This window comes from Mchenga conophoros, linkage group LG9, assembly GCF_057382185.1.
Source record: "Mchenga conophoros isolate Kocher_MC1m ecotype Shallow Benthic linkage group LG9, M_conophoros_male_GT1.1, whole genome shotgun sequence".
Lineage (NCBI taxonomy): Eukaryota > Metazoa > Chordata > Actinopteri > Cichliformes > Cichlidae > Mchenga > Mchenga conophoros.
Window position 1 is genome coordinate 29,819,868 of NC_140534.1, and position 23,246 is coordinate 29,843,113.

Consider the following 23,246-nt stretch of genomic DNA (forward strand, 5'->3'; position numbering starts at 1 on the left):
ACTAAACAGGCACACAAAAACCCAGAACACACACAAAAAACTATTTTCACCACCTTTCCACTAAACTTAACTTTTTTTTTTTCAAAAGTGAAAAGTGATGTAAATGCAAAAAGAAGCTCATTCTGTTTGAAGAAAGGTTCAGATACTCTTTATACTCGTTATCTCTTTATGTTAAGCGCTCTCTTTTCTCTTTTTTATCTAAAAATAATTACTGAACACAAAGGTCAGACCTACGTGTATGACTGAGGTCGTATTTCAATGGGTTTTGGGACTAATATGTTGATAGATATTATAATAATATAAAAAGCTTTCAATGGAGCATAATCAAAATAAAGTGGTTTTGTGGCCATGTAAATATGTGGAGGAAGGTGTGTATCGTCATACCTTCATGTAAAGACAAAGCATTTGTGATGCATAAACACTGATAAACACTCCCAAAGCTTCCCTCCATGCACCCATGCAGAAATCATCCTTGATGTGCCTGCTGTACGACGTGTACAGTGTATGTGTATGAAGTGAATGTGGCTAAACTGTGTGTTATGTGTGAAAGTCTACACAGCCATGTGGTACAGTGTTATTATTTCATACACCCATCTATAGTATGTGTGCAAACCCCCCATTAACCAAGTGTTAATTACTCCATGCTCAAGTATGTATTTAAAAATCAAAATGATGACAGGTGTGTACTTTTTTGTGATTGATTTAACCTTTAAAGTGAGTGTCGTCCCAATCTATCCAGCTTACAAATGCACCCAACAGCAGGAGGAATGCTGTCCTTTACTAGCAGCATTATTTTATAAGGCAAAGAAGAAAATGGGCATACTGTAGTGCATTCATGTCATATTTGAAGTTGAAGATGTACAAAGATGACATACTACAAACACACACACACACACACACACACACACACACACACACACACAGAGGTTTTCTTGGTACCTAATGCTGCTCATGCTGCCTGCTTCTGATCCCAGCTTGCATCTCTCCAGCTGGGTGGCAACAATCTGACGCTCAGCCTCAAGTTCCCTGGTCAGACGCTCAAACTGAAGCTCCTGATGGAAGACATAAAAAGAAATTGCGTGTTAGGCGGAACATGAGAGAGAATGAGAGAGAGGAAGAAAGAAAGAGACAGAGAGCACTCGGGGTCTGCAGAGGAAGTCAGGTATTATAGGTCATCGAAACAGCTTATGGCTGGAAGACGGCTCTAAAAAAGTTAAAATAATTGTGCTATCAAACTTGACTGACAGGTGAGAAAAATGTGTTAGGCAATGTGTAGGCAGAGTGTTGTGTTGAAAGTGTTCTAAATATGTGAGCAAAGAATCGCTTCAATCCCAGCGACTGTGTGGTCATGAATGTGAAGATATTTGTAGAATTAATTAAATGTATCGCTCCCAAATAAAGTGTGTTCCTATTTGGCAGGTTAGACAGTTAACAATGTCATTTACTGAAAAAAAAATCTACTGGTGGGATTCTGTCTTTTTTAATCAATTTTAGGTATTTGTATTTTGAAACCTTTGTATTTAATGAAAAAATGCATTACTGCAGATGAAATTCTGTCACAAATCCTGACAGTAAAACAACCTGAGTCCTGACAACTTTTCAATATAATTAAATTTACGCTCATATTATCACAGCCACATTAAAAAAAGAGCTTTATGTGTACTCTGTGGATTTAATGGTTCTGTTGCTACAGATAGAGAAGGCTTTTCAGTGAGTACAGTTTGGTGGGTTGCAGGTTACTGTCAGGATTTTAAGACAGAAATCGATGGGGAGAACTGCTTGTGCCGATTATATATCACTCTTAACCAAAACTTGCCTGCGTGTGCATGTGTGTGTTGATGCATTAGCTATTTAAATTCCCGTTCTGTCAGTCATCATGATCTCCAGTCACTAAACACCCTGTATCCTCCATTTCCACACATACCTGTTTCTGTGGTAGAATCACTATGGTGATCACTCTGAGGTTTTTTTCAGCTTTTCTGACAGCTTTGTGTTAATACTTAAACACTGAAAGAAAGATCTATTTGCTTTCACTGGGATAGGGGCTTGTATCCATTTGTGGAACTGTAGCCTAACGTTTGTATTGTTAACTGACAAATACAGTACAATGCACACACACACACACACACACACACATGTTTCAGAGGTGTAAGTATTCTGAAGCCCATTTCAGACCCATTCCATTTTGTTAATAACTCACTCAGTTTCAGCCACCTCTAAGATTTGCAAAGTAAGGTAATGCTGGAAATTTGAGCAGAGTCTATTAAACCCTCTGGGCCTGTAATTCCAATTTACAACTTTGTTTTACAGCAAGGTGCCTCTCTTCAAAGCTCTGCTCTGTTCTGCTCCCCAAAGAGACTGCTTTGTCACCTTGTTTGCCATAGATGCAACTTGTTTAAATCCTCAAGGTGCAAAAATGCAAATCCCTGTACCGAAAGTAGCATTATGCTAATTGATGATGTATTATGCCTCACTGGTAGAGTATCTTAAACACCTTCTGAGGTAACATGGTAATGTCTGAATGCTAAACCCAAAGAGAAACCTGTTAGGCAAGTTACAGTTAAATTATGCATAACCCTTAGTCACAGCGTTATTTCATTCATATCCCTCCGTCTTAGGCACTGCTATGTTAGTGATATATAATAACTTTTTTTTAATCTTAATTTATTTCATCTGTTTTTAATTTTTTTTCATCCAATCAATACTGTTCTTCTCATGTTTTCTGTTTTATTTATTTCATTTGTATTTCATGTGTATTTTTTGCCTTGTGTAAACTGCTATGGTGTTCTTTATTATGTCTTTTATTCATCCTTCTGTAAAACACTCTGGTCCATTGTGGTTGTTTTGAAGCACTTTACAAATAAAGCTAGTATGGTATGGCATCAGAAAGTTTCCCATTACTGAATTGGCCAAAGGACAGTTTGCGTTTACCAGATGACAGAGCTCGGCTGACTTGTCTAAGTACATGCCATTATATATTCTTATTAGCTAGAGCTACAAGGCAGCAAAAAGCATACTTACAGCTTATTACAAAAACATTTAAGGAGTTTGTGCTCAACTAAAATTATGAACAGAATGCCTTTCTTTTATACGGTCAGTAAACGCAGCAATGACAAAGCTCTTGGCAATCAGTAATTGTCAATTAAAAGGAGAGCTGGCTGCACTCATGCAAAAGTTTGGGCAACTCTAAGCAAAACTTTCAATTGGTATGCAGGTATAAGAAATTTATAAGAAACTAAATTTATAGTTGGGAAAGCCTCTTCAAAGGAACTCCTTAACCTTCTACGTGTTTGTATAATTAAAAGATGTAAGCTATCAGAAATGATGGAGGTGAAGATGAGCTTTGGAGTTCTACAACTCGATAAAGTCTCGATAAAGTTAAAATAGAACTTTTTGGCCTTAATGAGCAAAGGTGTGTTTTCAGAAAAAAAAAAGTATGTTGGAAGTAACACCTTTCGAATCATTAAGCACGGGGGTGTTTGAGGGTTGTGTTACACTCGGTGACACAGGGAATATTTAACTTGTAATTAAATATTAACAAATTCTGACAGCAAACATCACAGTGGCTTAAAAAGTTAAAGAGTGTGTCCCTATTCCAAACCAGTCCTTACACCTTGACATGTGTTAGTCCAAGTGGAGTGGTGGTGAAGGATTTGTTAATTAATCCTCGGAGAAAAAATATAACAAACATGTGTCTTTCTTTCATATATATCAAATTATATAGTAGGGAATATATATTATTTACAAGCTTCTCTTTACCATCTGTATTTGCTGGAAACATTAAAACTGGCCAACTGGCTCTATGACTACATTTGCTAATTACTATGGATGCAGGGAAAGGATAACTGTTTTGATCCACTGGTAAAGCATTTGTATTTATAGTTATTTGTAGAAATTGCAACAAAACTTAACTCTGAAGCCTGATTCTTGATCACCACATTGTGTTGTGTGACATGCCTAATTGTAGCCTCATCACCATTCATACCGCTGCTTGAGTGCTAGCTGGACTGGAACCAGAATTACTGTGTGTAGGCAGAAGGTCTGCAATCCAGACTGAAATTGAACAGAAATAGTAGGTTTTCTACAGTAGGATAATGACCCTAAACACAGCTTGAATCCAGCCATGGCCCTCACAGTCTCCCTAACTTTAGTATTGCAGAAAAAATTACATAAGACAACAAGCTGAGTTTGTGGAATGAGATGATCAATACAGGTTGGCGATGTTACCACTGTTATAACAAGGCTTAATGCTTAAAACTGTTTAGCAACTTAAAACGAGATGGTCCCTGTAATGTTTTTTAAGAATACATGTTGTATATACTCACTCCTCCTCCCCAAAAAACATTTAATGATCCAAATCCATAATATAACAGCTGAGTAAACTGGGCATGTTTCTGCAACAAAAGGAACCCTGCTCTGCTCACAACGTGTAAATGTAACTAGAAAGAAAAAGAAAAGTAGAAAGAAAAATAGACGAAGACTAAGTCTTCTAAAAGTAGAATGAATTACAGTAAGTTGTGTTCTAAAACACAAAAACTAAAAGGGTTTTAAAAGATTTTGTACATGGTCATTCTCTTTAAAGTGATCCGAATAAATCTGAAGACAAAGATTGGTTGTTTTTCTATACATTATTACAACTTTCCTTAAGTTTTGTGTCTGCTGGAGAAAATGTATCCTCTTTAACAAGCTTTAAAATGTTTCTCGTAATAAAGCTAGTTGAGAATCACTGAATAACAAAATTTCAGAAGCTTAATTTATATGATGAACATTCAAACTTCATCATCTGATTTCTCTTGCTTAAGTCCAAAGAAACATACTAAACATTTTATTTTGTATGATGGACATTACCTCCTGGACCCCAGCTCACCAGATCCAAAAATGATCAGATGCTATGTTTTGGTTCTCCTTATGCTTTCTCTGAATATGCCTGTCAAAATGCAAAAGATGTAAAATGACACTATACTGTGTAAGCTTTGTGCATGTGAGCCATCGCATCCCCCTCAAGAACAAAGAGGCGACACAAATCAGCAGCTGCAGTCAGCCACAAAGGTCTCTATGGTAACAGTACAGACCCCTCCACACCTTCGACATTATAAATTAGGCCCTGGCTCCTCCTACATGCAGCTCCTGCCCTTTCGCATACCTGAACTACTCTCAGAGAAATGTCTGCACCTTCATTTAGTCGCCCACAGAAAGCAGACGGTGGAAGGGGTGGGCGATAGTCATAAGTGTATTTACAGAAAACTAAAGCATATATACTGTGTATAAATATAGTTTTTAGTGCAGATGCAGATGTTCATCACCAACATCCAGTAAACAGCAGAAGCTTCCTTTTTTATAATAATACTGTGTATGAGCTGAATATACTTTGTCTGCAAGTGTTTTATCAAACTTAACTGGATGAAGAGTTTCAGCAGCTACACAAACTGTGTGCGTCAAATAAGTTCCTCTCAAGGAACTGCAGGGTCACAGAAAAATATCTTTTCTGGAACTGTTTTTGAGGGGTTTTTTTCCCCAGTGGACAGGTCTGACAGTGTTTTGCAGTGCCCCCTGGGTGCCAAAGTCAAGATCAGACAGAGGAAACAATTTAGCACCACCTGGAGGTAAACACCCAGTTTTCAAGTTTCTTTTTGAGCAACATTTACTTCGCTTTACTTCTTACTTCATTTAATTTGTATTTATTTACAACATAATTACTTCAAATTGATTCCTGCATACTAACACACCAATGGAGAGATAGAAACAGACCAGTATAAACACGTTGGCATCCAGTCTCACTAACCCAGGATTAATTTCTCAGATGTTGTTGTTTTTGTGGACTTATTGGACATACAAATTCATGTACACACAGATATGCGCTGTGTGTACATGTATGCATATGTTCATATAAAATCCAAGACATGAAACTCTTATACATCGAGAGACAATGTGCAGATGTGTCCCTGACCTCTCTGCGGGGAAGGGTGAGAGAAAAGAACATCCCCCACAGGGGTGTAGACACTGTCACATTATCAAATAGCAGCTCTACGTGCAAGCTTTTTCAAAAACTAAAAATACTAAAAAACTACAGAGAGGAGAAGAAAAACAGCTAATAAGAAGACCCAACTTTAGCACTTAACAGCTTTGCTGCGTGAATTCAGAAGATCTTCTGCATAAGTGACAAGGACAGAACAATTTGCCTAGAGATAAGACCCAATCATTATAAGTGGCCTGTGGCCAGATATTAACTGTGCTGTTTTTGGATAGGAGACAAAAGGCAATTAAATAGAACTATGACCTTCTACTTGAGCAGTAACTTTCCATCTCTCTCTTGTTCTTTTACTCCTCTTCCTCAATCAGCAAAGAGGTATGGAAAATCTCAGATGAGCTGAGTGGGATGAAGGAAAGAGAAGGAGTGAAGAGGAGTTTGTAAAAGGTCACTCTCCTCTTTTCTGTCACTCTCATACACATTAAAATTCTCCACACAGTCAAAATCAGGCTTGTTACTCCTCTATAAACCAAACCTAGGCTACATAAACTTGAGGCTCACGCAGCCTACATTTGGTTCAGTTTTAGCTGAGATTCATTTCTGCCTCACTCCTTCCTATGCTTGTCTTGTCTATCACTTTAATGAGTGCGCGTGTGCAAGTCAGGAGAAGGGACGCAAAGAGGAAGCAAGGACTGGAGGAGAGGGAAGAGAGAGAAAGGAGAGAGTAAGGAATAAAGACAGATCTCTGCTGATCAGCTCCAAGGGATGAGAGCCACGGGAGAGATACCTGATCCACTCCTGCTAATGTACATGTGTCCGCAAGGAGAAGAAAAGTGAAGGCAGGAAAACAGATTACTGGAAAGGGCCTGCTTACGTTAATGACCCTTCCTCAAAAATTTGCTTATTGGATTTTGTCTTTACAAAAGTATTTATTCTTACCTGGCATGGGGGCGTACTGTGTGTGTGTGTCTGAGTGTGTGTGTGTCTGTCTGTGTTTGAATGAGAACGACTGCTTGTGTAAATAAAAAGGATTAGCTGCAAAAAATAGAAAGAAAAAAAAGCCAAAATCCTCAATTTCAAATATCAGTACATTGTGTTTATGCCTTTCTAAGTAAGTAACCAGCTAACATTACTACTTATAACAAAATAACAAAATCTTAGTGGTTACATTTTTGTAAAAAGTTCCTTTTAGGGACAGAAAATTGGTGTAAGTACAAAACCACATAAATAACTATGTAAATAAATACTTATAATGGGCAATGATAATAATGGTAAATGGCCTGTATTTGTATAGCTTGTCCCGCCTAGGGACCCCAAAGCGCTTTACACACCCAGTCATCCACCCATTCACACACTGGTGGAGGCAAGCTACAGTTGTAGCCACAACAGAAGCGAGGCTGCCATATCACACCATTGGCCCTTCTGGCCAACACCAGCAGGTGGTAGGTGAAGTGTCTTGCCCAAGGACACAACGACCGAGACTGTCCGAGCCGGGGCTCGAACCGGCAACATTCCGTTGATAAGGCGAACTCCCAGCTCTTGAGCCACGATCGCCCCTTAATAAATAATAGCTGTGAAATGTAAAATTATCCACAAACAATAATTTCACAGTTTACTACTTTTATTATCTTATTTTTCAATGGAATGTATATAATAAAGAATATTTATTATATAAAGATAACAGCAGTGTTAGGAATATATGGAAAAACACAGACATCGTGGGGTCTGTGTTGGTGTGTGTGTATCTTAGCGTTGGTGAGTACATGGCCCTAGGGGTAAACACAGGTGAAAACTCGGCAAAAAAAAAAAAAAAAAAGAAATCACACAGCTCAGCCTGGCTTCATTCTGCATCGACTTTACTCATTAACACCTATTCTTTTTCCATAACACATGATTCATCTTTGTTGTACACTGGGGACGCTACATTCTTCCTAACACATTGATGACTGGCCTTTTCGGTATCAGCCTGCTTCAAACTAAATTTAATTCACATTAGCAGCAATACCTCAGGGGTGCTCTGTGATTATGTGATTATGGGTATAACAGTAATGCACTAGACAGCACACAAGTACCGATAACACTAAGCAGTTCCCTAAAAGACAAATAGGCACAATTAAAGGAGGTATCCCTACTGCAGCAGCAGCAACAACAACAACAATGATAATGATGATAAAAATAATAATAATAGTAGTAGTAGTAGTAGTAACAAATCAAATAGCTGAATGCTATTACAAAAAAAGAAAACCCATCTTTATACTTTTTTGACATTTCCAAAGATCTGATTATCAAGATAAGATCCAATAATCTGAAAACAGCATGAACGAAAGACCTGAAATCTCTTCGTACTAAAATTACAAAACTACAGATTATAAAGTAAAGGTGTTAGCTGATAAATACATGCAAATCCTGCAAACATATAATTTTGAGAAATTTGTAAAAAAAAAAAAAAAAAATTTTTGTTAGAATCAACAAAATGCATGCCACGAATGAATATGTAACAAATATTACCCACACTGATAAGGTAATTAGTGTGAGGTAATCTTTGCATCTGAATAATCTTTCTAGTTTTGTCCTGTGCATTTGATTTCAAGTAACACCCTATTCCAACAGGACATCACAACTTGTGCAAATACAAGCGTTTCTCCAAGAATAATTGCCATCTTGTTTCTCCAATGTTCATAGCTGAGCTCACTCGAAAAGAGGCATAATGTCCCAAAAGGACAGGGTGACGAAAGCCTCAATGACAGTAAGTACCGAAGTTGCTTCACTGGAAACAGGGCAGATCTTACTTTTTGGCTAAAGCAAGATTACCCATGTAAGCAAGTAAAAATGAGTAACACCAGTATCTAATATAACAACAGTAATGAGTGATTTAAAGACATGAAGTGCAGTATTATTTTTAAAACATTTTCGAATTCTTTACACTTCACAAACACAGTACAAGTACTTCTGTTGTTAGTGCAGTGAGTTTGGGGTTTGTCTGCTGATATTCTTTGAATTTCCTGTTTTCTAGTTTGGGTTTACAGTCAGCAGTGTCTGGAAATACTGAACTGTCCCTGGTGTGGACAGATTTGGAGCCAATTATTACCATCTGAATTTTATGACTCATTATCATAGCAGTGTTTTCCTAAGGAGGCAGCAGACAGCAACTTTTGGCAAAAAATCCTTTCAGCCTCTAACTATCTATAAGTAGCTTATCACACTGCCAAATGCTTTCTCTATTTTGTCTGCTTTTCTACATCTGCTTACTTAAATGTGTTAGTTGACGCAACATGACATCAATATGTGGAGTAATTATAGTTTGAGTTATCAGTGTGGTATTCATTCACAAAGAACAACGTGACCTTTGCAAAGTGTCACAGAAAACTTCATTACCACCTCACAGCACATTCTTACTTTCTGATATTTTTAGTTCTCAAACTTTCATTGCGAGTCTTGCAAATCTCAGTTGTGTGGTAAAAATGAGCACAATAATGAAATATCTCCAGCCTAGGCAGAGAGAAAATCAGGAAAACTGCTTGAAAGACACTCAAACAAAAAAAGCTGCATTACTAGGGAACGGAAAATATGCCATCCATGAGGTGAGCACCTGGCAAAAAACAGTGAAAATATGATGCAAATCTTCCTCAGAGTACTGATATAGTAAACCACTGGTGATGACCAGAGGAGAGATCTATAGGTGTTTGGATTTAGAATTCAAATGTTAAAAAAACTGCACACACCTGAGACGTATGACTGCCAACAGCTGGCCCATAACAGTTTTATATGGATTATAAATATTCAGCACACAAACACACCAACACCCTGACAGATCTCTCTCTCGTTAAATTATTTAAGGGCTCAGTGGGTAAAATGAAATCATCTCTCTCTAAGTCTCCAGTTTTGCTCTCTTGCTTACTGCTACTCTGTTGCACTCTCTCTTATCTGTTCCAGTACGTCTGTCTCTTTTCATTGTATATGCAAACAAGTGCATAGGGTTGTGATATGTGTGCATCAACCCTAAAGAACTTGGATAGCACATCCTGTGCAGACAGACGCACACAAAAATGATCATTTTCTTACTTTAACAAAAAAGTTCAAACTGAGGTTTAACTTTTATTTTTATTTTATTGTACTTTTTATCGTGTTTTTCTTTAAAATCCGTGTTCATTGCCAGTTCTTAAAACCCAACTCAGTTAGCTGCGCGTACGCATGTGGGGATGGTAACGTCACGTATGTGTAAGTTTTGGTCTGCTGGCTCAAAGTTAGAAGACAGCACGAGTGGATTCATGCTCGGTGAGTATGGGTTTGGCTACAGACAAAATGTCACTTGGAAAATGTCACTGCCTAAATGCCATTGGAGTGTGTGTGAGTGAGTGCATGTGTTCATAAAGAGCGTGAGAGAGAGAGGGTGTGTGGGTGGGTGCAAACTCACACATACTTACGGCACACCCAGTAAACAGGTGTCTACAAACCCAGGGGTTCCTCATTTGGGAGCATAATATTGTTTCCTAAATGCACTGATGATTCACCGCTAGCATGTTGTCAGAAAAAACACAAAACAAAATCTGGATTCATCATATTCTTATGCTCATATACTGCACACTTTCACAGAGAAGCTAAATAAGAGCACAGCAATGGTGTTGTCCCTCACCATTTTGATATACGATTACTGATATAAATTATAGCATATGTTCTTTGGGACTTTGAGTTAATGTGCAAGCTTAATGTGGGCAAATATGTAAAATGGTTGTATACTATTATATTCCAAAGACAAAATGTATTCACTCATCTATGGTTAGTGGCAGCCTAAAGATTAGAAAAATGGCTTTTGACCAGAAGGCAGCAAATCTGAATTTTACAGACCAGCTGGGGAATTCTGGGCATGTAAAATAAATGTGTAAACACTCTCCATCTCTCAACGCTTACTGGCATTGTGCCCTTGAGCAGTGCGCTCTCCCTCTTTTGGCTCCAATGGAGCAGCTCATTGAAATAAAGTATAACAGTAGACTATGGCTGTACTGAGAAGCTGCCAGGTGAGACTGTGCAGATGCATGAATATGAAGCAGGGTGATTCTAAAAAAGAGCAAGCGTGCTCAGCAAAAGTCGTCCATGAACAATGGATTAAAAAAAACACGGTTATTCTCCCAGAACAAGTCTTCCCTGCCTTCTCTGTCAGCTCTTTCCCCTTGTGTCCTCTATCTCCACCGCATGATGTGACAGGGGACTCGAGGAAGGCCCCAAAGGTCATTCATCCACTGGCAATCACAAACACTTGTTTTGATAGATTAGCTAGTGCAAACCTTTGCATGCTCACTCAGACCTAGGTAGACAAATACCCACATACACACAGAGCTGTTGAACCAACAATACATGCATTCACTCGGGGAAGCTTTTTAAAACGAGGTCTAAAGGAGTCAAAATTCAGCTAAAATGATAAAAAAAAAAAAATACATTCCAGGTCCAAGTAAGCAAGAATTATAGAAATGTTTGCTGACAGGCAATGTTGCAGACAAAAGTGCATCTGCAGCCTATAAACTAAAGGCTTCTCTCTTGCAGGAAAAAAAACCCCACCCAGCAGCTGACAAGTAATGGATATAGAGAGATGAAAAAGAGAAAGGTGAACTTTAGCCAATGACAAACCTATTAGCATAAAAAGATAACACTGCATATACATTATTTTTACACAGAACTATTAAATTGGTTTGTGCAAGGAGCAAGCAGCAAGCAAACTTTTCAGCTGAGAAGCCAGCATGAAAGTAACAAAAGTGCAGTTCCTATAGTACGTGTTTATTATTACATTTTATTATGGTTTGAAGATTGTATTAATAGGGCCAGGGTCTCTTTTAGTGCTAGGTGTGTCTGCAACACTTCACTTCAGCTAGTTCAAAGTGACGGCAGTAGAACCCTCATCTTCACGCTTGTGGGGCTGGTTCCTTTTGGAGCATTTCTCATGCATTAATATGACAAAGAGTGTGGCTTACTGCGTGGTTACCTGTACTAAAAGCCCATCCAAGAAATCTGTGGTCCAGATTTGGTTAGTGAAACAATTAATTTTATTCTTCTTCTTGGAATTTGGTCTGTGGTCGTAACTAGTTAACCACACTCTCCTGATAATTTAGCACTCTTATCTTATCTTTCTTTTGTATACAACCATTTCTGTATACATGTTTAGGAAGCACACATACACAACAAATCTAATGTAGGAACACTTGTATGTTTCACTTACAATTGCTGTTTATTTTTGTATTCACATTCACTTTGGTTATGTTAAGTGTAAAAACTACTTGTAAAAAACAAACAGTGCTACACCTTTCACAATTCTCTAGGCTTTCTGGGAGGCTTGTTCTACAACATCTTCACGGGGCAGTTTATATTCAATGATGCAATGATACCATGAAATGTAGTAAGACCATGCAGAAACAACCTAGGCCATTTTCTGAAGGAGGGCATCTTAAAGGAAAACATGTCACTTGATACTGAATAGTGGACAGGGGACTTCAATACTATGTGTATATTTATGTACTAGGGGTTCCCCACTCTGGCAGTCTGCTAAAGACAGTATTCATTTATCAAAAACGACACAAGCATTTGATCAGTAAATGTATGAGCAGGTATATGTGAGTGTTTGTTACACTGTAGGTGCACGACAGATATGAAAGTTGTGAAGCCTAAACTGGTGAGACAAGCTTGACAGGCTCTTTGGCACTCCTTTCTATAATGGATAAATGGGCTAAAAAAGCTTCTCTGCCAGTTACTTCACTGACAGTGAATCACATAATGTAACATGTAAACAGAAATTCAACTTGATGATGGCAAATGGGTACACAACTTCATATTTACTGTTTCTCTTGCCCACCTTGTCTATATATCTCTTCAGACATACACTCCTTTCCATTAATCTGACAGCGTCTGAAAGTGCTTGTTCATTTATGAAGCTGCTTACTTTTCCATAAAAGTCCAGACAGCAATGTTATTACTGTATATTGGGTCTTGTAACATTTAAAAAGCATTATCAATATGATACAAGTCTGGATGCATGCAGTCGCGGTAACAGATACAGGCACGTAAAACCGAGCAATGTCTGAATTAGGTCGGCTGTAGGGCTGACTACAGTCAGCGTTGACTCTATAATTTACATCAATGTTCAATTTTGTAAAATATGGTCATTTCATTGCCCTGAATCAAGAGACTTTATTTATCCTGAGGTTGGCTTTGACCCTCGTTGCCTCTACCATGATGAAGTCAAGAGGACATCTCATCTGATCATGGTTTAGTTTGTTAATTTGCAACACTGCTCTAAAATAAATGCTAAAGGTGATGAAAGATTATAATTTATTAGAACATTTTCAATATGGATTAGACCACTGTGTACACTATTAACCCTCATGTCTCCATCTATTGTCATTTCTGTTCTAATAGTGAATATGTCTCTGAATTTAATACACTATATTAATTAGCCAGAAAAATACCTTTTTTCCCCAACCTCACAGTGTTTCCCTGGCTCAGCGTCAATATCAGTAATACCATGAAATTTGGGGCTTTTATAAAAACTGAATGGGGGAATCAGATTAACTGCTTGTTTTCAGTGAATCGAAAGCTGCGATGATTCACTGCTATGAGAGGCGTTATTTTTCTGCGGGGACACAACACTGGAACAGATTGCCATTTGCTACCACGTGAGGAGGCTCTCAAAAAATCTGTAGTTGACTGCCGTAGCCCTCGCACATTTCTAAATCTAACAAATTAAATATCACGATATTTACTCTGGTTTTGAAATAAAATCAGACAAGCTCAACAGCAGGAAGTGACAGTTGTTATTTGAAGTGAGGAGATACTCTCAGAAGATATTTAAGTAGACTTCACTAAATATATTGTTGCAAAATTTTGTTCTGTCTTTGCTGCAAAGCAACACGTCTAACTTATTTAACTGCCTGGAAACAAACTACAAAATACAGTATAATAAATGCATAAAGGCCATAAAAACAATTGTTGCTGAAGTGTATCATCCAACGTCAACTCAGACCTTCACACTGGTGAGCCTGTACAGCACATCCTGTACAGGCTCACAACGATGCACTGAAATCACCAACAAAATTGCATTCAGTCTGAGTCAAAGATAAGTGTCCAATAAACACAGTGAGTAATGAAGGCTTCAGAAAAATGGTCAACACGGTGGACAAAAGGTATGTTATCATCTCACGCAATAATTTTTCCAAAGCAGCAAAACGTCTGCTGTATGCAAAACATCAGAGGGGAAATAGAGCGAGATCTCAGAGCCGCAGAGTACTTTGCTCTGAGTTTTATTCACATCCATCCTGCAGATACAGCCAATGTGAGAAGGTGAGAGACTTTTGCTTCAAGGAGATTTACCTAGGCCAAGTTAATAAACACCTGATTTGTTTGTGTAGATGTTATAATTAATTTTAATGTAGCACCTTGTACATTTTATATATATCTTATGTGCAGCACTTTGTGATTCTGTCTAGAAAGGTGCTATATAAATAAAATGTTATTTATTTTTTTATTTATATATATTTTTCTGTTTATACTGTTCATATGTATATAGTGCTGCAGAGCTGTGCACCCCCCCACATGTTTGTACTGAGTTGGAGATGCTCTGTATCTCATTGTACAACTGTATAGTGACAATAAAGGCAATCTATTCTATTCTATCTAAAACCTTGTTGATTTTATTTTTTTGCTGAATTTGGGTAATTCTTTTAATTTGTCTTTTGGATTTATCTTTTAAACAATTCATTGAATTTAGGTGAGTTTTCTTTTTTAAATACAGCTTTTATTTTACTACAAAGATTTGTACATTAGGAGGAATGCAGCACATAATGAATGTGAAAGCAGTGTTATGTTTACATGGAAGTGCTATGAAACATTTTTGTCACAGAAATCAATGAATAATTGTAACATATGATCATAATCTCAATATTGCCACAGTTCTGCAGTCCCTCTCTCAGCCCGCTCACATAACTTTTGCTGAAATGGATTTACCACCTAACTGGTCAATTAGACTTAAAAGCATATACACACATTCTGTGTAATGAAGAGAAAAAATAAACCCCAGGTAATTTAAAAAAAAAAAAAAAAGAGGGACGTGAGAAACATTATTAGGGAGCTAAGTATTTTTCGTACACGTATTATTTATTCAAATACGATCTGAAGTCCTTTTCTTTTTTCCATAATTTCGTATTGGCAGCCTGAAAGGCCCTGCAGGGGTTAAAGTACTTACAGAACACCCAAACATTGATCACGATAATAACAGTGAGAGATCAGAGGATTTCTCTTTAAATGTGGCTGTAAGCAGGGATACAAGTTAATGTTTAAACATGTCTTCTGGTTCAGAAAATAAGTGTTCTCTCATCTTTACACAGTGACGTGGATAGGGCCCTTTTCAGAGGCAGAGGTGAGCTAAACCAAATTAACCTGTATGACTGTACACTTCTCTTCACTCTGAATGCTGTATCATTTTCCCCAAGCTATTTTCTTTGGAATATTTATGTAATTTTTTTCCCCCATCTTCTCATCTGTTAACACAAACACTTTGATCCAAGTGGAGACACTTCACACAAAAATGACATCTGAGATTTACACTGGAATAAGATTTAATTAACATGAACTGGAGAAGACCTGTAAAGAAATGTTTTCTATATGCAGACGTTTACACAAAGACAAACTAAGTATGGGTCATTCGAACAGCGTCTTCACCATGACCCTTTCAGAATCAACCACTTCATTACCCAACACAGCTCTGTCATAAAAGAAATGTGGACACCTTTAAATGTAATGCACTCCACAACCATTAATCAGATTTAGCTTTGTAAAAGTGAACGTACCTAATAGATTAGATGGCTAGTGTATATGTATAAATATGTACACTAAATAAACAAACACACACAAATCACACTTCCCTGTATATTACATTTGTTGACTAGATCTTTGGCCTTTAAGCGAACTGTCTCATTTGTGGGTTGTGCACACAAACAGAGATGTAATCTCTAAAGACAAACAGTGAGCTGGCGACTCTACCACTAATTGGCAACAGAGAGGCTGTCACTGAGTGGAAGACGAACACTGCAGCCGTGTCGTCTCATTAGAAAGAGAGATGGGGAGAGAAAAATGGAAGAGAGAGTAAAACAACAAGATAGCCAGTGAATGTGGGGAGAAAGGGTGGGGTGGAAGGTTGACTTCAGCTAAATGATAGCTGCATGCAAATTAAAGACACACAAACAATAACCAGTGGCAAAATGCATTCACCCGTAGGCATTGAGACAGTGTATATAAATATAGTATAGTATAGAAAACCAGTACTCGAATATGTGCTTTTGTTATTTGTTCTGCTTTTATTCCAAATCAGCTCAGCAACATATTAATATTTTATTTTTCCCTACTTTGTTTTAGATGCCTTGGATATCTTGCCACCTAACAACCATAAAAACTTAACCAAACAGAAACACTAAAACAAAGCACTCGTAAATGTGATTGCTGCTTTTTTCAAAGCAGTGAATATAAAAATTTAAACTTGGGGAAAGGGACTGATTAGGACCTAAATTTTAGTGTAGGATTGCTGTTGATATTTTGTTTTAATCGAACCCCACAAATGTACCTGAAACAGGAAAATCACAATCACCGCAAGCTAAAAATGTAAACCTGTATCAATGTAAAAGCTGCTGCCACATGAAATGCCAAAAGGATAACATAAACTACTGTCCCAGTCAAGTTCATCTTAACAATACCAATCTTATTGCAGAGGTATTACTAAGGTCACTGAAGTGAAGCAACAGTCCAAAGACAAGATTCAGACTAACTAGTTCAGAATATATGCATTGTTTAAACTTGAAAGGTGAAATTAGCCGCTTTGAAAATGCATGGTGTTGAGCCAGCCATGACAGAGGGGAAGAGAAAACAGAGAGTATAATGAAGATGAAAAAAGAATGTAAGACCTTCAGTTAAGCTAAGTTTAAAAGAATGAAAAAATACATGGTGGGTGACTTTGGGTGACTGCAAGTCAAGAAGACAACCTTCTCATTAGGGATACTGCAGGGCCATGTACTGAGTCAGAGTGGTGCACAAGTTTAATTTCTTATTTTCAGACTGCCAATCTGTAGTTCCATCAGTTGGTAAAATTGAATTAACCATTGATTTTCTTTTTCTTTAAGCTGATGATATTTGCTTATTCTGGCTGCATACATATTCTACAGAATCCTGTACGCCACAAAATAGGTCACGCAAAACTTATTCTTAACCCTTTCTCCCAACTTTCTCTGGTCTTTCCAACTTCTAAGTCCTTATGTAACATGTTTCTTTCTTGGATGCAAATTTGAATGTGTACAAATGTACAAATCTGTAAATATTTTTATGTGCACTTTAGTCTCAGGAGATCAGTTGAGATAACATCAGTTGGCAGGTTTAAGAAATGACATATTTTAATTAACTTTGCATTACAAATCTGAGTGATCAGTGCCAGATCCAGTGCCTATATCTAACAGATTATGTTTGTGTGCGTGTGCGTGTGTGTGTGTGTGTGTGTGTGTGTGTGTGTGTGTGTGTGAGAGAGAGAGAGAGAGAGAGAGAAACAGAGAGAGAGAGGGGGGGGGGGGATACGATAGTGAAAAGGTTGTTAACTGTCAAATTTTTTCTCCTCGTGGCAATGCATCATTAGGTAGAAACATGGCTCCCGGCCCCCCTCTGAGCAAAATGAAGCCTTGGAAGGACTGATGGGAGGAGGAGAGGAAAACAACAGGGGGAGAATGACTCAAAAAAGTATAAAAGAGGGAAAGAAAACTGCAGTGGATGACTGCAGGGGGGGTTGTGTACACAGATGAGCTGAAAAAAAAATGGCAGCACAAAGGAGAGTGATACAGACTAAAAGCCGTAATGAGACAGCGAGAGGGCAAAGGAATGTAATTCATTTTAGATTTAAACCTCTTATTGTTTAATAATGTAACTTGTCAGTTTTCCAAGTTCTGCTTTATGAAAACAAAACCAGTTTTCCAAACTGCGGCACAAAGTAAACAGACAAAAAAGACGACTCTCTGTGTGTTTATGTCTCAGCACATTCTAACTCACAGTGTCTCCCTAATAAGCCTTGATCTACGTCTGACTATGATCTATTCTTTATAAAATATCTGTCCAGATTTTTTCATCAACGCTTTGTTCTTGATGTCACATCAGTCACAAGACCAAACTCCAAATCTCCGCACGTGTGTGCATGCAATTTACACACAGCAGTCACAATTATCAGGTTAATTGTCTTCCTTAAAATTATTTTTTATTAGTCAGAGACAAAAAACTAATATTAACCTCTAACCAGAATATTTTACAAAGCAAAAGTGTGTTTTGTCTTTCTCATGTGCAGAATTACTGTCACATTCATTAAAAAGAGCATTTCCCCAGACTTACTTGTTTATACTTCATGTTTAGAGCAAGTGTAACAAAGTGTACAGCTGAAGCAGCAACCATCAAATGTTGTTTTATATGGAATTACAACCACGACTTCCTGTACTAATGTTTGAAGGAGGCATCTTTCAGAAACCGGCAGTAGATTTGGGATCTGATTTTCAGTACATTTTTAACCTGAATAGGTTTGACTTGCTCATCCTTAATGTTACTACTCAGTACCCCTCCTTCACCTTGCTGGCTTGAAGTGGTGCCCAGTGTCCATTAGTAAGTCGGCTATGAACACATCCTTCTAGACCATAAAGAGTCCCTCTCTTTTCATATATCCATAAAAAGCATGGGAAAAAAATACATTTTCAGGGGCAGCTCTTGGCCCAATCCTGACACTTGGATTTGTTCACAGCAGCTAAGGTTTCAGCCTCCTTTACTTTGGCAATGTCTGAGCACTTCACTTCTTGTACTGCATTACACTCCAGGTGTCAAACACACAGCACCAGAAAATGATTCAATAAAATAAGTATTTAAGCTGAAATGGCTTGAGCTGGAAAATCTGCATAGAGATAATGATGAGGTCAATAACTGAGCAGGCAGTGGAAATTATGTGTATGATTATGTGTAGTATGCGAGTGTTCTCGTGGGCACATGCGTGTATTAACTTTTTTAGTTTCCATTTTAATGTGGTCACCCACTGATAAGAATTTGAGTTTTTGTAAAAGAATGCAATGCTCTCCCAATAATCATGGGGGGCTGATGACTCACTGCCATTTCTTTGATGCTTCTGTCTGTCTCTATTCCTCTCAGAAGAAGCAAACAGAGAGATAAGCAAGGACAGAAGAGAAACAGAGCAGAAGAGTAGCCTGCTACAAAAATGCTTTCCACCGAGTACAACAAATTACGGTGACATCAGGGGATTTGAGTGACAAAGAGGAAAGAAGATGGAGAGAAAGCTGGTGGGAGACAGTCGGGGGGGTGGAGTGGGGTGTAGGGCGGACTATAAAGAATGCTGCTTTAGATGCAGTTTGTCCCTTAGATTTGTCATCTGACACCATCCCTCTTACTCAGCACTTTTAGTGGAGAGGGACTGCTGAGTGCTTCAACCAGAGAGGTGGGGAGAACACATACGTACCCACCCACACAGACACACACATTTACAAATGCACAGGTAGCATCTTCGCAGTGCTGAACAAACTTTTCATGTTACAGTAAGCTGTTTAAAAAAAAAGACAGAGAGCTGCCTGCGTGTCGACCTATGAAATCAGACTTTTCTCTCCTGACAGTTTTCAAGGAGTAACCTATTTATTAAACACAATGAAATGAAGCCAAAAAACCAAACATTCTGTCAGGTCAGGTGGTAGCGCAGGTCACCTACTAATTGGAAGGTTGGTGGTTCGATCCTCGTCTGCTCCAGTCTGCATGCCAAATATCCTTGGGCAAGATACTAACCCCAAGTTGCTTGCCGGTGCATCCATTGGAGTGCGAATGTTAGATAGAAAGACTCGCATAGAAAAAAGTGCTTGTGTGAATATGTGTGTGAAGCAAGTTGTATAAAGCACTTTGAGTGCTCAGTCAAAGCAGAAAAGCACTAATAAGAACCAGTTTAGGTCTGTTGACTGAATGTTTTTTTTGGATATAGAGATGAAAAAGCATACAAACTTGCTATTCTTGGTCAGAAGATGAGTCAAGCTGGCCAAAAAAAGACATGGTTCATGTTCAGGACAAATTATCATGCAAATCATAACCATTTCTCTGCTCCTCAGTTAAATGTTAAACATTTCTCTCAGAGAAATTCATAAAACTTGGAGAGATGACAGAGGTGCATTGTGTTATTCTTACAATACATTTCATAAACAAAGGCATAAAAGTCTACACTTACAAATAAGCCTAATTAAATGTGTATAAATATCTTTTAAAATAAAATAAATCTGCTACATCCCTTTTCAAAATGAGATTCAAAGCACAGAGAACGAGTATTACAGTGTCAAACTGCATATGTTTTGTGACTGGGCCGTAGTGCTTATAAGATTATTGACCTCTGCTGTCAAAAGCCAACAGGAAAATGACAAATTCAAAACATCTTTAACAGCCATCCTCTTGTGGGAAGGTAAGCCACAAAACCACTACATACGTTCTGGTTCTTCAGCAGTCTCTTTGCAATCTAATTTGTTCAAACAGTTCAGCCTGTGAGGAGAAGAAATATAATTTCATAAATCCTTTCTAAATTAAAACATGAAGGAGTGGGTATTGACAAAAGCGAGTTAATCCTGCTGTGAATAGGGAAAGGGTGGCTTGTGGGAAATATAAATAATATTTAAAAATTAAGGCACAGCCCACTGCGAAAACTCCTGTGCATACAATTAGACACAGAAAAAAAAAAAAACACGCTTACAATTACATACACACGCCCAATAATTACTATAGTGGAAAGGCATATGAAATAACCATTACTGTGTATGGATATTCTTGCAGAGATAAACCCACAGACAAAATGACTTAAAAAGAGAACAATACTGTATAGTTGTAATTATAAAAATGAGTGAGTTTAGGTTTGCACCGATTTAAGAAAAATCTGACAATTCTGATGTCATCTGAAGAACGAGAAATTAAAACCACACAGAGTTAGCACCAAAACAATGAAATTAAATACAAGATTAAAAAAAAATAATGAGTTCACACCCAAACACTTAGAGCCTCTTTTGCACAAAAACAAAAGGAGCTTTTACAGTGATGTGAACGAGTCCCTGCAAAGTCAGCATCCTCCGCTATCCTTACATCTCCTTTGCACTGCCTCGCCTTGTCAGAAAACGCTTCTGTTCCACCCAGCACGCCAGGGGCAGCAACTGGGAGCGAATGAGTAGATTCCAATTGCACACACAATCGTTAAAGCAATAGAGTCAATAACCCAAAAGAGAGGTTTCATGTTTGCCATGCCCACTAGCTCCACTGTGTCTGGTTTCACAGATGCACTAAATGCCCACTGGGTACATTTTCTTTCTTTCCATGCAAAACACAATGTGGCCTCTGATACTGTGTGTAGCACAAGTTCACGTGGTGAACATGCTGCACATGTTTGCAGCCCAGAGCTAAATGCCTTTGCTGCGTGTCAGATAATTCTGATCTCATTGTTGTCCATTAATTCCTGATAAAGGGCACCTTGTCAGGCACAGCCCTTACATGAAAAGGCACAGAGCTTGTGGATGGCAGATAGAGATGACGACCTGACAACCAGTGCACAGGTGCACTGAAAGCTAGATGTGTTAGGATCACCCATGATAGTTTTTTCCCCCAATTTCTCTTCTTTCCTTATTATTCTTTATAAATGTCATTTCTGTAAACACAGTATAACATCCACGAGCCAATAAATGACATTCAGGATCACTACAGCTGAAATGCAAAAATAATAACAAAACAAAAGGCAATGCAATAAATCAGTTTTATTTTGAATGGATGGTTGACTCTGGTGCACCGTGCTGGATTATTGCTTTGCAAACCTATGCAGCTGATATAGGGAATGGGTGAAGATAGTTGGAGTGAAGCTCGTGATAGGTTTATTGAAATGTCACTGTGAGTTGTGTGGAAGTACAGGCTGTATCCTGAAGAGGGCTGCAAGATGACTCAGCTTTATTGTGTGTGTGCTTGTATGTACTATATACCAATTTGGTGTAAATGTCAGACCTCGGTTAAACAGAATCTGCACATAATTCAAGTCATTCTTATAATACAAGACGAGAGGAGTGCACCTTATCATTATCATTATCAGCATTTTTAATATCAACATTAATATCAAAATCTCCATACTTTTATGCATCATACACATGCTTGCTTTGGATAAAATGACATTAAAGTGATATTTAACATAAATATTGTAATTCAACTTGTATAACTACAGTTGGCCCTTCAATATGTTTTCATGTTAAATTTAAAATTACAGTGGTGGTGGGAACCCAGATATAGCACACCTACTGAAGGCCAAAAGCTGATTAAGGGATTCACTGATGTGATTACTCACAATCACACGCTTTCTCTTTTCCTGTTATGCTCCTAATGCCATCTTAGGTGGTGTTAGGTGCCAAGAGGACCCTTTTATGGCCCCAGTTATCTAATTGAGGATGGATGGAAAGCACTTTAGCTTTTAGCATTTGGTAGCAGAGTTGAGAGAAAACAAACCCAACTGGGGATGAATCTGAATGTTAGCACAAATGATACAACTATGCCCAGGTAAAATTCTTTCCCACTTCTTTTGTATGAATCTTGTGTTTTGTATCATCATGGTTTGAGAGACCTAATTGCTTTAGCTTCCTATTTTGACTGTAATTATTTATCCATTCACTTTAAATATGGCAAGCATGATATTATGAAACTTATCTTTTTTCTTTAATTCATACCTGGCTCTTTTACATTTCATCTACTACTCAAACAGTAATGTTTCTTAACAAATGCAGTTTTGTGTCCTTTCTTTCTACCTCATGTTCTGAGCTCCTTGCTCTGATACTTCCACTTTTCCCTTGTGACCAACCAAACTTCTTTTCATTCATTCATCAAATCCTTCGACTTGTATTACCCAATTAATTTCCTTATCTTTACTCACCAACAGTAAAAAAAAATCCCTTTGGACTGCTATTAGTTCTCTAAACAAAAGGCTTCCACTGTTTTTGTGCGGCCAATTATAGCACGATAAAATATTCTTGGTCCAGATGTTGCTTTCCTGCGGCAGATGAGCTGGAGTCCCTGGAAAGGTTTACCCCCACAGTTTGAGTTGAAGAGTATCCATATGTAAACAATGAGGCTAAGCCTTGTAGACGGTGCAAGAAAGTGTGTGTCTAAGTGTGTCTGCCTGCATTACTGTGTGGAAGAAAGAACTAGGGAATCACCATGTGTGTATCTGCATGTT

The 23,246-nt window shown here is 38.0% G+C and overlaps 1 protein-coding gene across 4 annotated transcripts in view; it reads right to left on the reverse strand.

The window, feature by feature from the left end:
- Positions 1–23,246, reverse strand: part of ctnnd2a (catenin (cadherin-associated protein), delta 2a) — a 268,465-nt gene that overhangs the window by 184,762 nt on the left and 60,457 nt on the right. For all 4 annotated transcript variants that reach the window (XM_085287437.1, XM_085287438.1, XM_085287435.1 and 1 more), the window contains exon 3: positions 940–1,052. In XM_085287437.1, coding sequence (XP_085143563.1) covers positions 940–1,052 — 113 coding nt within the window. The remainder of the gene's footprint in view (positions 1–939; positions 1,053–23,246) is intronic.